Raw genomic sequence first — 13,729 nt, forward strand, 5'->3', positions numbered from 1 at the left:
CGAGTTACCTCTTCTTTGACGAATTTATTTCTGGCCTCGGCAATAGGACATTTTTTCTGTCTTACTGGAGGAATGCTTAGATCCAATATTAGCTTGTGTACGGATACATCTAGCGGGATACCTGTCATATCCACATGCGACCACGCAAAACAATCGACATTAAATTTAAGAAATTCAATAAATCCAGACCTGAGTTCGGGGTGCAGTCATGTTCCCAAGTGGACTTTCCTCTCCAAGGAATTTTCGAATAATGCGACTTGCTTAAGTTCTTCTGCTATGGACTTTGTTGCGTTCGTCTCTTCTGGTACCTAGAAATACCTTGGAACCTGATAGGATTCCGACGCCTTTCCCCCTGGTTGACTTCGCTTGGCTCGGGAATAAGCTTCGGCTCCTATAATTGCTATGCCTCATGCTCCTTCCCTTTCCTACTAGAGATTGAGATTGAATTCATCTCCCTTGTCGCCGGTTGGTCACCTCTTATTTGTTTAACTCCCTCAGGAGTTGGAAATTTTAGCAACTGATGATATATTGATGGCACGACCTTCATTTCGTGCAACCATGGTCTCCCCAGAATGATATTATAACTCATATCGCCGCCCACTACCTCGAAAAGGGTCATCTTCATCACCCCCTCAGCATTCGTGGGCAGCAAGATCTCTTCCCGAGTTGTCATGCTTGCTAGATTGAACCTGGTGAGGAGTTTTGTGGCTGGAATGATACTTCCAGTGAGCTTGTCTTTCTCCAACACTCTCCATTGGATAATATTGGCCGAACTTCTTGGATCCTCCAGAACATGTTTAATCTTAAAATCTAACACATTTAGAGAGATTACCAAATGTGGTAGCAACAGTCCATCCGTGTCTTCATCCGCAAAAGTAATATCGTCTTCAATAACATCCCAGGGTCTTTTGCTATGGGTCACTGATACCTTCGTCTTTTTCGCCGCCGAAAATGTAACCACATTAATCTTGTTCCCCCCGAAAATCATGTTGATCATCAGGCATGGGGGTCTTCTCCTGCTTTTGAAGGCTTTGCATTATCACGATTGCGACCGTAGTTGTTTTTAGCCAGGTCACTTAAAGATTCCCTGGGATGAACGTTTTTCAGCAATGTCGCCACCTCTTCGCACAGATGTCGGCAGTCCCCTGTCCGGTGACCGTTTGTCCTGTGGTATTCGCACCACAAATTAGGATCCCTCTAGCTAGGATCAGATCTCATTAGCTTCAGGAACCATGCATCTTTAATGTTCCTCATAGCCGATACCAGCTTCACTACGCTGACATTGAAGTTATATTCGGAAAGTCTGGGGTAGGAAGAATCTTGAGAACCTGACGTTTCCTTATTCTGCAACGACCTGTTGTTTCGGCGGCGATCAGTTCTCCTATCGGTAGCGAATCTATCCGTCGACCGGAAACCTCTGCCACGTCCTTCGTCCCATTCATAGGGCAATAACCGACTCCTCGAAGACCGTCGATTTGTATCGAAATCATATTTTTTATTCTTCTCCTGGTCTCGACCCTTAACCGACATCGAGAAACCAAGTTGATCATCTTCAATCCTTATTTTTGACTCGTACCGATTATGAACATCCGCCCAAGTTGTTTCCTGGAACTCGAGAAAACTTTCTTTCAACTTTCGGGAATCGTCGAAACTTCTCGAATTCAGACCTTTGGTGAATGCTTCAGCCGACCATTCATCCGGAATGGCTAGTAGAAACATCCTTTCCTTCTAGAACCTGGTTACAAACTCCCGTGGCAACTCGGACTCTCCTTGCGCAATCCTGAATATATCGGCCTTTCGGGCTCGTACTTTTCTGGCCCCGACATGGGCCTTGATGAAAGAGTCCGCGAGCATCTTAAAGAAATCTATGGAATGCTCAGGTAAAAGCGAATGCCACGTCAGGGCTCCCTTCGTCAGAGTCTCCCCAAATTTCTTCAGCAAAACAAACTCAATCTCGTGAGGAGCTAAAGCGTTTTCCTTCACCGCTGTTGTATAGGTGTCACGACCTAAATTAACCCTCCGTAAGGTGTCGTGACGGCACCTAGTCTTTACGACTAGGTAAGCCTAATATTACGAAAAATGTAAAGAAAACACAACATTTTAAAGAAAATCAGCATATTGTGAATAACCAAAAGTAGTACCACTCCGCATATACAAAATAATTTCTCAAGACCCGGAATATCACGAAGTCACAAGCTGCTATACTCTATGTAGCTCTATACAAAAGTCTGAAGATAATAAGGAAAATCTCTAAGCGAGGGAGTAGAAGGGGGCTTCGAGGATCTGCGGACGCAAGCAGAAATACCTTGAAGTCTCCTAGAATCAGCAGCATGCACTAACCCCGAGGCTGATAGCTCGCACCTGAATCTGCACACGAAACATGTGCAGGAAAGGGCATGAGTACACCACAATGGTACGCAGTAAGTGCCAAGCCTAATCTCGGTCGAGTAGTGACGAGGTCAGGTCAAGGCCTTACCGGAGTAAATATAATAAATTAAACAGTAAAAGATATAAATAAAATTTACAGTAACACAGATAAAGAAATTCTCGAAAAATTAACAGTTAAAGGAGCCCTCGGCTAAGAACAAGGTAAACACAATAGGTAATCTCCCGCGATACCGTCCCGTAGTTCCGAATGAATATGCAGTACAGGATGATCTCCCGGAATACGTCCGTAGTCCCAAAATAAATATGCAAGACAGGGGGATCTCCCGGAATACTTCCGTAGTCCAAAAGTAAATATGCAGTATAGGGGGATCTCCCGGAATACCGTTCCGAAGTCCCAAAGTAAATATGCAGCGCGAACGATAGAAATACAGCTACATCACGAAATTCTTACGATTTAGACTAAGTACCAGTCACGGAAGAAGTAGGAAATTCACTAACCATGTTGCACAGAATTCACATAAATAATTAAGACACGTAGACATATTTTATTAGACTAAACATGATAGCTACACATATTGGAATAACTCAATTAAGAATGAAAATAGATTAGTGCTCATTAAAATGGTATAACTCAAAATAACAGAAAAACATATTGTTGCTCAGTAAGAAAAATCGGGTTTTACCACAACTAGTCCGTGTACGTACTCGTCACCTCACGTGCACGGCGCTCACATATCACAATAGTTCCAAATCTTAAGGAGATTTCCCCCACACAAAGTTAGGCAAGCCACTTACCTCGAATCAAGCTCAATCAATCGGTCACAATGCCTTTCCCACGAATATCCGGCTCCGAATGGCCCAAATCTAGCCAAAAGCAATTACATATCATAAATACAACCATAATAGACTCATCTAATTAATGAAATCAATACTTGAACAAAAATTCCGAAATTAACTCAAAAGTTGCATGTGGGGCCCACGTCTCGGAATCGGGTAAAAGTCACAAAATATGAAAACCCATTCACTCACAAGTCTAACCATATAAAAATTACTCAAATCCGACCACAAATCCCCTTTCAAAACTCGAAATCTTTGTTGAAGAAGTTCTTCCAAACATTTCCCAATTTCAACCTCAAAATCCGAAATTAAATGATAAAATCAACCATAGATTAGTGGAATATAACCATAAAGGAGTTAGGAATCATTACCCACAAACGTCCTCTGAAAATCTCTCCAACTTTCGCCTTCTACCGAGCTCTCAATTAAATTTTATTGTTATGAACTCAACCCTTATTTTTGAACCTTAAATTCTGCCCAGGTGCGTTCTTCTTCGCGAATGCGACGTCACGATCGCAAACGCGATGAACAATCTTCCTGTGGCCCAAAATTCCTCCTTCGTGAATGCGAGGGGACTCTCGCGAACGCGTACCTTCCACTGATGGACTCTTCACGAACGCGGGAACCTCTTCGCGAATGCGTAGGCTTAATGCCCGAAGCTCCCTCTGCCCCGTTCCTCTACGCGAACGCGAGGACCATATCATGAACGCGTAGGCTTAAGGTCCCACACCTTTGCGAACGCGGGAAAAACATCGTGAACGCGAAGAACAACTTCGCAGCCTTTCCCAGATGCTCTACGCGATCGCGAGGCACCTCTCGCGAACGCGATGAAGGATTTTTCTACAATAAAACACCAAAAATTTGCTACTTCTATAAGTCCAAAGATGACTCGTTGAGCATCCGGGACCTCGACCAAATATACCAACCAATCCTAAAATACCATACGAACTTAGTCGTGCTCTCAAATCACATCAAACAATGCTAAAATCACGAATCACCCTCCAATTCAAACTTAAAGACCTTGAAACTTTAAAATTCTACAACCGATGCCGAAACCTATCAAATCATGTCCGATTGACCTCAAATTTTGCGCACAAGTCATAATCAACATTACGGACCTACTCCAATTACCGGAATCAGAAAATGACCCCGATATCAAAAATTCCACTACCGGCCTAAAACTCTAAAAACTCAACTTTCGCCATTTCAAGCCTAAATGAGCTACGGACCTCCAAAATACAATCCGGACATGCCCCTAAACCCAAAATCACCTAACGGAGCTAACAGAACTGACATAATTCTATTCCGGGGTCGGCTTCACACAGTTCTGACTACGGTCCAAATCCTAAGGCTTGAGCTCTCATTTAGGGACTAAGTGTCCCAAAATACTCCAAAACTCAAAACCAATCATCCCGGCAAGTCACAATAGCAGAAATAGATATGGGGAAAGAAGTTAATAGGGGTTCGAGGCTCTAACTCTCAAAATGACTGGCCAGGTCGTTACATCCTCCCCCTCTTAAAACAATCATTCGTCCTCGAACGAGCATAGAGACATACCTGAAGTGGTGAAAAGATGAGCATAACGGCTGCGCATATCATGCTCGGTCTCCCAAGTCGCCTCCTCGATCGGCTGTTCCCTCCAATGAACCTTCACGGAAGCAATGTTTTTTGATCTTAGCTTTATGACCTGCCTGTCCAAAATGGCTACTGGCTCCTCAACTGGACTGAGCTGAAATCCAATACATGAGTCGGATCACCATGATACTTCCGGAGCATAGACACGTGGAATACCGGGTGAACTCCTGCTAGGCTGGGAGGCAAGGAAAGCTCATAAGAAACCTCCCCAACTCGTCGCAATAACTCAAAAGGACCAATGAACCTCGGGCTCAGCTTGCCCTTCTTCCCGAATCTCATGACGCCCTTCATAGGCGATACCCGAAGCAAGACCCACTCACCAACCATAAATGCCAAATCACGAACCTTTCGATCGGTATAACTCTTCTTCCTGGACTGGGCTGTGCGAAGTCTCTCCTGAATTACCTTCACCTTATCCAGGGCATCCTGGACCAATTCTGTACCCAATAATTGGGCCTCGCCCGGCTCAAACCATCCCACTGGGGACCAGCACCGCCTACCATACAAAGCCTCATACGGTGCCATCTGAATACTGGACTGGTAACTGTTGTTGTAAGCAAACTCTACAAGTGGCAAGTATTGGTCCCATGACCCTCCGAACTCTATCACACTGCCACAGAGCATATCCTCAAGAATCTGAATCGTGCGCTCGGACTGCCCGTCCGTCTGAGGGTGAAAGGTTGATCTCAGCTCCACCCTAGTACCAAACTCCTACTGTACAGCTCTCCAAAACCGTGATGTGCACTGTGTACCTCTGTCTGAAATGATAGATACTGGGATACCATGAAGGCGGACAATCTCTCTGATATAAATCTCAGCCAACCTCTCAGAAGAATAAGTGGTCGACACTGGAATAAAATGAGCTGACTTGGTAAGCCGATCCACGATCACCCAAATAGCATCGAACTTTCTCAAAGTTCGTGGAAGTCCAACTACAAAGTCCATGGCGATCCGCTCCCACTTCCACTCTGGGATCTCTAACCTGTGTAGTTATCCACCAGGTCTCTAGTGCTCACATTTGACCTGCTGACAGTTGAGACACTTGGCCACAAACCCAACTATATCCTTCTTCATCCTCCTCCACCAGTAGTGCTATCTCAAATCCTGGTACATCTTCGCGGCACCGGGATGAATGGAGTACCGCGAGCTGTGGGCCTCCTCAAGAATCAACTCCCGAAGCCCATCTACATTAGGCACACAGATCCGGCCCTGCATCCTCACCACACCGTCATCACCAATAGTCACATCTCTGGCATAACCTCGCCGAACCCTGTCCTGAAGAACTAGAAGATGAGGATCATCATACTGGCGCTCCCTGATACGATCATAAAGAGAAGACCGAGAGACCACATAAGCAAATACTCGACTCGGCTCAGAAATATCCAACCTCACAAACTGGCTGGTTAACGCCTGAACATCCAATGCCAATGGCCTCTCTGCTGCTGGTAGATATGCTAAACTCCCCAAACTCTCTGCTCGGTGACTCAAAGCATCATCCACCACATTGGCCTTCCCAGGGTGGTACAAAATAGTGATATCATAATCCTTAAGTAGCTCCAACCACCTCCGCTGACGTAAGTTAAGATCTTTCTGCTTAAACAGATGCTGCAAACTCCGATGATCGGTGTAAATCTCACAAGGAACACCGTACAAATAATGCCGCCATATCTTCAAGGCATGAACAGTAGCTGCTAACTCAAGGTCGTGGACATGATAGTTCTTTTCATGCACCTTCAGCTATCTGGACACATAGACAATCACCCTACCATCCTGCATCAACACCGCGCCGAGACCAATCTGCGATGCATCATAATATACAGTATAAGACCCCGAACCTGTAGGTAATACCAATACTGGAGCTGTAGTCAAAGTGGCCTTGAGCTTCTGAAAGCTCTTCTCATATTCCTCTATCCACCTGAACGGAGCACCCTTCTGGGTCAGCCTGGTCATAGGTGCTGCAATAGATGAGAATCCCACTACAAAGCGATGGTAATACCCCGCCAAACCAAGAAAACTCCGGATTTATGTAGCTGAGGACGGCCCGGGCCAACTCTGCACTGCTTCAATCTTCTTCGGATCCACCTGGATCCCCTCACTCGATACTATATGACCCAAGAATTCCACTGAGTCTAGCTAAAACTCACACTCTGAAAATTTTGCATATAACTTCCTTTCTCTCAGGGTCTGAAGTGCAGTCCTCAGGTGCTGCTCATGATCCTCCTGACTCCGAGAGTATACTAGAATATTGTCAATAAACACAATGACGAATGAGTCAAGATAAGGCCGGAACACATTGTGCATCAAGTGCATAAAAGCTGTTGGGGCATTGGTCAGCCCAAAAGACATAACAAGAAACTCATAGTGACCATATCTGGTCCTGAAAGCAGTCTTCGGGATATCCGGCTCATGAATCTTCAACTGATGATAACCTGAAAGTAAGTCAATCTTGGAAAACACTCTGGCACCCTGTAACTGATCAAATAAGTCATCAATACGAGGCAATGGATACCTGTTCTTCACTGTGACTTTGTTCAACTGGCGGTAATCAATATACATCCGCATAGAACCATCCTTCTTCTTCACAAATAAGACAGGAGCACCCCAAGGTGACACACTGGGCCAAATGAAGCCCTTTTCAAGCAATTCCTGTAACTGCTCTTTCAACTCCTTCAATTCAAGAGGAGCCATACGATATGGAGGAATAGAGATAGGCTGAGTGTCCGGCAACAAATCAATGCCAAAATCAATATCTCTATCGGGCGGCATGCCCGGAAGATCAGCTGGAAACACATCTGGAAAGTCCCTCACTACTGGAACTGACTCAACTGTAGGGGTATCAATACTGACATCTCTCACATAAGCTAGATACGCGTCACACCCCTTCTCAACCATTCGTTGAGCTTTAAGAAATGAAATAACTTTGCTGGGAGTATACTCTAAGGTACCTCTCCACTCTAACCGCGGTAATCCTGGCATAGCCAGCGTCACGGTTTTGGCGTGATAATCAAGAATAGCATAATGGGGCGACAACCAGTCCATGCCCAAGATAACATCAAAATCTACCATGCTGAGCAATAATAAGTCGGCTCTGGTTTCAAAACCACTAAGAGCAATCAAACACGACCGATACAAGCGGTCCAAAATAAGAGAATCTCCCACAGGAATAGACACATAAATAGGGGAACTTAAAGAATCCCGAGATACGCCCAAATACGGGGCAAAGTAAGAGGACACATAAGAATATGTAGAGCCTGGGTCAAATAATACCGATGCATCTTTATCACAGACCGGAACAATACCTGTAATGACAGAATTAGAAGCAACTCCATCTGTACGAGCAGGAAGTGCATAATATCTGGCGTGGCCTCCCCCTCTAGGGCGACCTCTACCTCCTCGACCTCCACCTCAGGCTGGCTGAGCAGGTGGGGTGGCAGATGGCACTGTAATCATAGCGTGAGGACCTGGTGGAGCACGCTGTGGCTGAGAAGTCTGTGGAGGTACACCCCTCCTAATCATGGGGCAATCCCTCACCATATGGCGAGTGTAGCCACACTCAACACAAGCTCTGGGAGGGCATGGCTGTTGTGACTGGCTCGGGCCAGGTCTGCTGGTCTGGCCGCTAGAAACACCCCGTGCAGGAGGCACACTAGATACTGGCGGTGCATAATAATGCTCCTGGGGTCTAGAAGGAGCTGGAACACTACTGGCGGCTGGAAGATCTGAATGAACGGGGCGGCTCATATAACCCCTACCATGGCGAGCTGCTGGGATACGAGCTCCAGAATAATAACCAGTCTCTCGAGACTTCTTGGCCTCCCTCTCCTCTCTATCCCGGGCAAACATGCCCTCAAACCTCCTGGCAATACTCACAACCTGCTGATAAGAAATATCCATCTCTAACTCCCTGGCCATACTACTCCGGATACTAGGATGGAGTCCCTCAATAAACCGTCGAACCCTCTATCTAACTGTGGCAACTAAGGCCGGTGCATGTCAGGCCAAATCACTTAAGCGAACTACATACTATGACATAGTCATAGCACCCTGGCGCAGCTGCTCAAACTCCGCGCGCCATGAGTCCCTGAGGCTCTGAGGGACATACTCTCTCAAAAACATGTCCGAGAACTGAGTCCATGTAAGTGAAGCTGTCTCAGCCGGACTACTCAACTCATAAGCATGCCACCACTGATAGGCTGCTCCTCTAAGCTGGAATATGGTAAAAGACACTCTGCTCGTCTCCGCTACGCCCATAGTATGAAGAATACGATGACACTCCTCCAGAAAACCCTGAGCATCATCTGTAGCCAATCCACTAAAGGTAGGTGGGTGGTACTTCTTGTACCTCTCAAGTCTGAGCTGCTCCGCCTCAGAAGTTGATGCCCTAACCTCGGGCTGAGCTGGAGCTACCGGCTGCATTGGTACAATCTATGGAACCTGGTCGACCTGAACCCGCTGCTCTGGAGTATCGGCGATGGGAGTCTGTGCTCCTCCCTCGATCTAAGATGTGGCAGGAGCAAGTGGAATTAATCCAGCCTGAGCTAAGTGCTGAACATGCTCAGAAACTGGGCTAGAGTCTCCTGGAGGGCTGGTGCAGAAACAGGTATCTCAAGAGTCTGCCCTCCAGCTTGAGCTACTGGGGGCTCCTCTGCAGTAGCTCGTGCGGGTGCTATGGCTGCACCATGAGGACGTCCTCAGCCTCTACCCCAGCCTCTCGCGGCTCTATCAGGGGGCGCAGGTGCATGTTCATTAGATCCGCTTGTACGTGTCCTCACCATCTGTGATAGAATACAGAAATTTAGAATCTCTGAAGTCAACAATTTTCGCACGACAAGGAATCAAAGTAGTGAAATTCTTCCTAACAGTTTCATAGCCTTCCGAAGATAAGTACAGACGTCTCCGTACCGATCCGCGAGACTCTACTAAACCGGTTTGTGACTCATGACACCTATGAACCTAGATCTCTGATACCAACTTGTACGACCCAAATTAACCCTCCGTAAGGTGTCGTGAGGGCACCTAGTCTTTACGACTAGGTAAGCCTAATATTACGAAAAATGTAAAAAAAACACAACATTTTAAAGAAAATCAGCATATTGTGAATAACCAAAAGTAGTACCACTCCGCATATACAAAATAATTTTCCAAGACCTGGAATATCACGAAGTCACAATCTGCTATACTCTATGTAGCTCTATACAAAAGTCTGAAGATAATAAGGAAAATCTCTAAGCAAGGGAGTAGAAGGGGGCTCCGAGGATCTGCAGACGCAAGCAAAAGTACTTTGAAGTTTGCTAGAATCAGCAGCACGCACTAACCCCGAGGCTGATAGCTCGCACCTAAATCTGCACACAAAACATGTGCAGGAAAGGGCATGAGTACACCACAATGGTACCCAGTAAGTGCCAAGCCTAATCTCGGTCAAGTAGTGACGAGGTCAGGTCAAGGCCCTACCGGAGTAAATATAATAAATTAAACAGTAAAAGATATAAATAAAATTTACAGTAACACAGATAAAGAAATTCTCAAACAATTAACAGTTAAATGAGCCCTCGTCTCAGAAAAAGGTAAACACAATGGGTAATCTCCTGAGATACTATCCCGCAGTTCCGAATGAATATGCAGTACAGGAGGATCTCCCGGAATACGTCCGTAGTCCCAAAGTAAATATGCAGTGCTCGGGGATCTCCCGAAATACGTCCGTAGTCCCAAAATAAATATGCAAGATAGAGAGATCTCCCGAAATACGTCCGTAGTCCCAAAGTAAATATGCAGTACATGGGGATAACTCGGAATACCGTTCCGTAGTCCCAAAGTATATATGCAGCGCGAACGATAGAAATACAGCTACATCACGAAATTCTTACGATTTAGACTAAGTACCAGTCAGGGAAGAAGCAGGAAATTCACTAACCATGTTGCACATAATTCACATAAACAATTAAGACACGTAGACATGTTGTATTATACTAAACATGATAGCTACACATATTGGAATAACTCAATTAAGAAAGAAAATAGATTAGTGCTCATTAAAATGGTATAGCTCAAAATAACAGAAAAACATATTGTTGCTCAGTAAGAAAAATCGGGTTTTACCACAACTAGCCCGTGTATGTACTCGTCACCTCACGTACACGACGCTCACATATCACAATAGTTCCAAATCTTAAGGGAATTTCCCCCACACAAAGTTAGGCAAGCCACTTACCTCGAACCAAGCTCAATCAATCGGTCACAATGCCTTTCCCACGAATATCCGGCTCCGAATGGCCCAAATCTAGCCAAAAGCAATTACATATCATAAATATAACCATAATAGACTCATCTAATTAATGAAATCAATACTTTAACAAAAATTCCGAAATTAACTCAAAAATCGCCCGTGGGGCCCACATTTTGGAATCGGGTAAAAGTCACAAAATACGAAGACCCACTCACTCACGAGTCTAACCATATAAAAATTACTCAAATCCGACCACAAATTCCCTTTCAAAACTCGAAATCTTTGTTGAAGAAGTTCTTCCAAACTTTTCCCAATTTCAACCCCAAAATCCGAAATTAAATGATGAAATCAACCATAGATTAGTGGAATATAACCATAAAGGAGTTAGGAATCATTACCCACAAACTTCCTCCAAAAATCTCTCCAAATTTCGCCTTCTACCGAGCTCTCAATCAAATTTTTGTGTTATGATCTCAACCCTCGTTTTTGAACCTTAAATTCTGCCAGGTGCGTTCTTCTTCGCGAACGCGACATCACGATCGCGAACGCGATGAACAATCTTCCACTGGCCCAAAATTCCTCCTTCGCGAATGCGAGGGGACTCTCGCGAATGCGTACCTTCCACTGACGGACTCTTTGCGAACGCGGGAACCTCTTCGCGAATGCGTAAGCTTAATGCCTGAAGCTTCCTCTGCCCCGTTCCTCTACGCGAATGCGAGGACCATATCGTGAACGTGTAGGCTTAAGGTCCCACACCTTTGCGAACGTGGGAACAACTTAGTTGCCTTTCCCAGATGCTCTATGCGATCGCGAGGCACCTCTTGCGAACGCGATGAAGGATTTTTTTGCAATAAAACACCAGAAATCTGTTACTTCTCTAAGTCCAAAGATGACTCGTTGAGCATCCGAAACACACCCGAGGCCCCCGGGACCTCGACCAAACATACCAGAAAATCCTAAAATACCGTACGAACTTAGTCGATCTCTCAAATCACATCAAACAATGCTAAAATCACGAATCACCCTCCAATTCAAACTTAAAGAACTTAAAACTTCAAAATTCTACAACCGATGCCGAAACCTATCAAATCACGTTCGATTGACCTCAAATTTTGCGCACAAGTCATAATCAACATTATGAACCTACTCCAACTTCCAGAATCGGAAAACGACCCCAATATCAAAAATTCCACTACCGACCCAAAATTCCAAAAACTCGACTTTCGCCATTTCAAGCCTAAATGAGCTACGGACCTCCAAAACACAATCTGAACACGCCCCTAAACCCAAAATCACCTAACGAAGCTAACGGAACCGACAGAATTCCATTCCAGAGTCGTCTTCATACAGTTCCGACTACGGTCCAAATCCTAAGGCTTAAACTCTCATTTAGAGACTGTGTCCAAAAACACTCCAAAACTCAAAACCAATCATCCCGACAAGTCACAATAGCAGAAATAGATATGGGGAAAGCAGTTAATAGGGGTTCGGGGCTCTAACTCTCAAAACGACCGGCCGGGTCGTTACAATAGGTGGTGATATGCTCTTGAGGATCTGAAGTCCCATCATACTTTGGCACGTCTGGCATTTTAAAAAACTTCGGGATCAGTTCCGGTGCCGCGCTTGGTTTGTACGGAAAATGTGTGTACTTTTTTAGTCCGGCTCTTTCAGCACTGGTGGTGCACCCGGAATTTGATCCATTCTGGCATTTACTTCCCTCATAAATTGCATGAGTTCGATTTTAAAGGGAGCACTCTCATTGTTGTGACCGTATCCGTTCCCCCCAGCCCCATCAGATCCGACCTCGCCCATCGGGGTGTTTTTGTCGACCCTCTGCGTCATTTGGTTTGCGGGAGCACCGGAAGAATTGGGCCTTGCCCATTTACATTGTTGGAACTCCCGACAACGCCTACTTCAGCTCTGTCATGACCTTATCCTATCGTGTGAGATGGCCTATAATGGCCTCCTGTTGCTCTTGCAAGACCCTGACTACTTCCACGACGTGCTCTTCTTCAACATCATCAGGAGTTGCCTCCCGAACATGTCACAGATATCGGCCACCGTGGACCGGCGTGGCCTCGTTCACCTCCTTGCGGGTATCACTCATTGAATTCTCATCCCGAGGCTGATTTCCTGGGCCTCAACTTTGTGTGTGTTGTTAACTCCATTATCTGCCATATTTAATGATTTTTGGCTAAGAACAAAGAATCACACAAGTTAGTAACAGATGCAGGGATCAATTCAATTACACGACTGTCTATGCCCCACAGTGGGCGCCAAACTGTTTACCCGTAAAATGATACAGTTGAATTTATACGTGATTTATAGACAAGTGAACTAATTTATCCAAAAAATAATAGATGAATTAGAAAGAAATATAAGACTTAGCCTTAAAACTAAAATAGACTATAGATATCTTGATTCTGGGCGCAGAGCTATCTGGAGGCATTAAGTAAATTATTGATATTTTGATGGAATATGGTGTATGCTTGTTAGAAAATTTGTGTCCACTACAATGATAATAGGGCTCACTGTTTATAGATGCACCTAGGGAACAAGGTCCTAGGATCAACCTCCTCTTTAATGACAATTATAAGGGCCATTGAAGAATGTGTAAGGGTGGGCAGTGAATGTCATATTCTCTGC

The 13,729-nt window shown here is 45.1% G+C and overlaps 1 protein-coding gene across 1 annotated transcript; it reads right to left on the reverse strand.

Annotated features, from left to right (window-relative positions):
* Positions 1-400: 400 nt before the first annotated feature.
* LOC107798078 (uncharacterized) lies at positions 401-988 on the reverse strand. The gene has a single exon (XM_016621033.1). It carries the CDS (start codon positions 986-988, stop codon positions 401-403), a length of 588 nt encoding a protein of 195 aa, XP_016476519.1.
* Positions 989-13,729: the final 12,741 nt, after the last annotated feature.

Source organism: Nicotiana tabacum, chromosome 14, assembly GCF_000715075.1.
Source record: "Nicotiana tabacum cultivar K326 chromosome 14, ASM71507v2, whole genome shotgun sequence".
Taxonomy (NCBI): Eukaryota; Viridiplantae; Streptophyta; class Magnoliopsida; order Solanales; family Solanaceae; genus Nicotiana; species Nicotiana tabacum.

Excerpts from the sequence above, each read along its gene's own strand:
- LOC107798078 (XM_016621033.1), bottom strand. The coding sequence starts at position 988 with ATGATTTTCGGGGGGAACAAGATTAATGTGGTTACATTTTCGGCGGCG.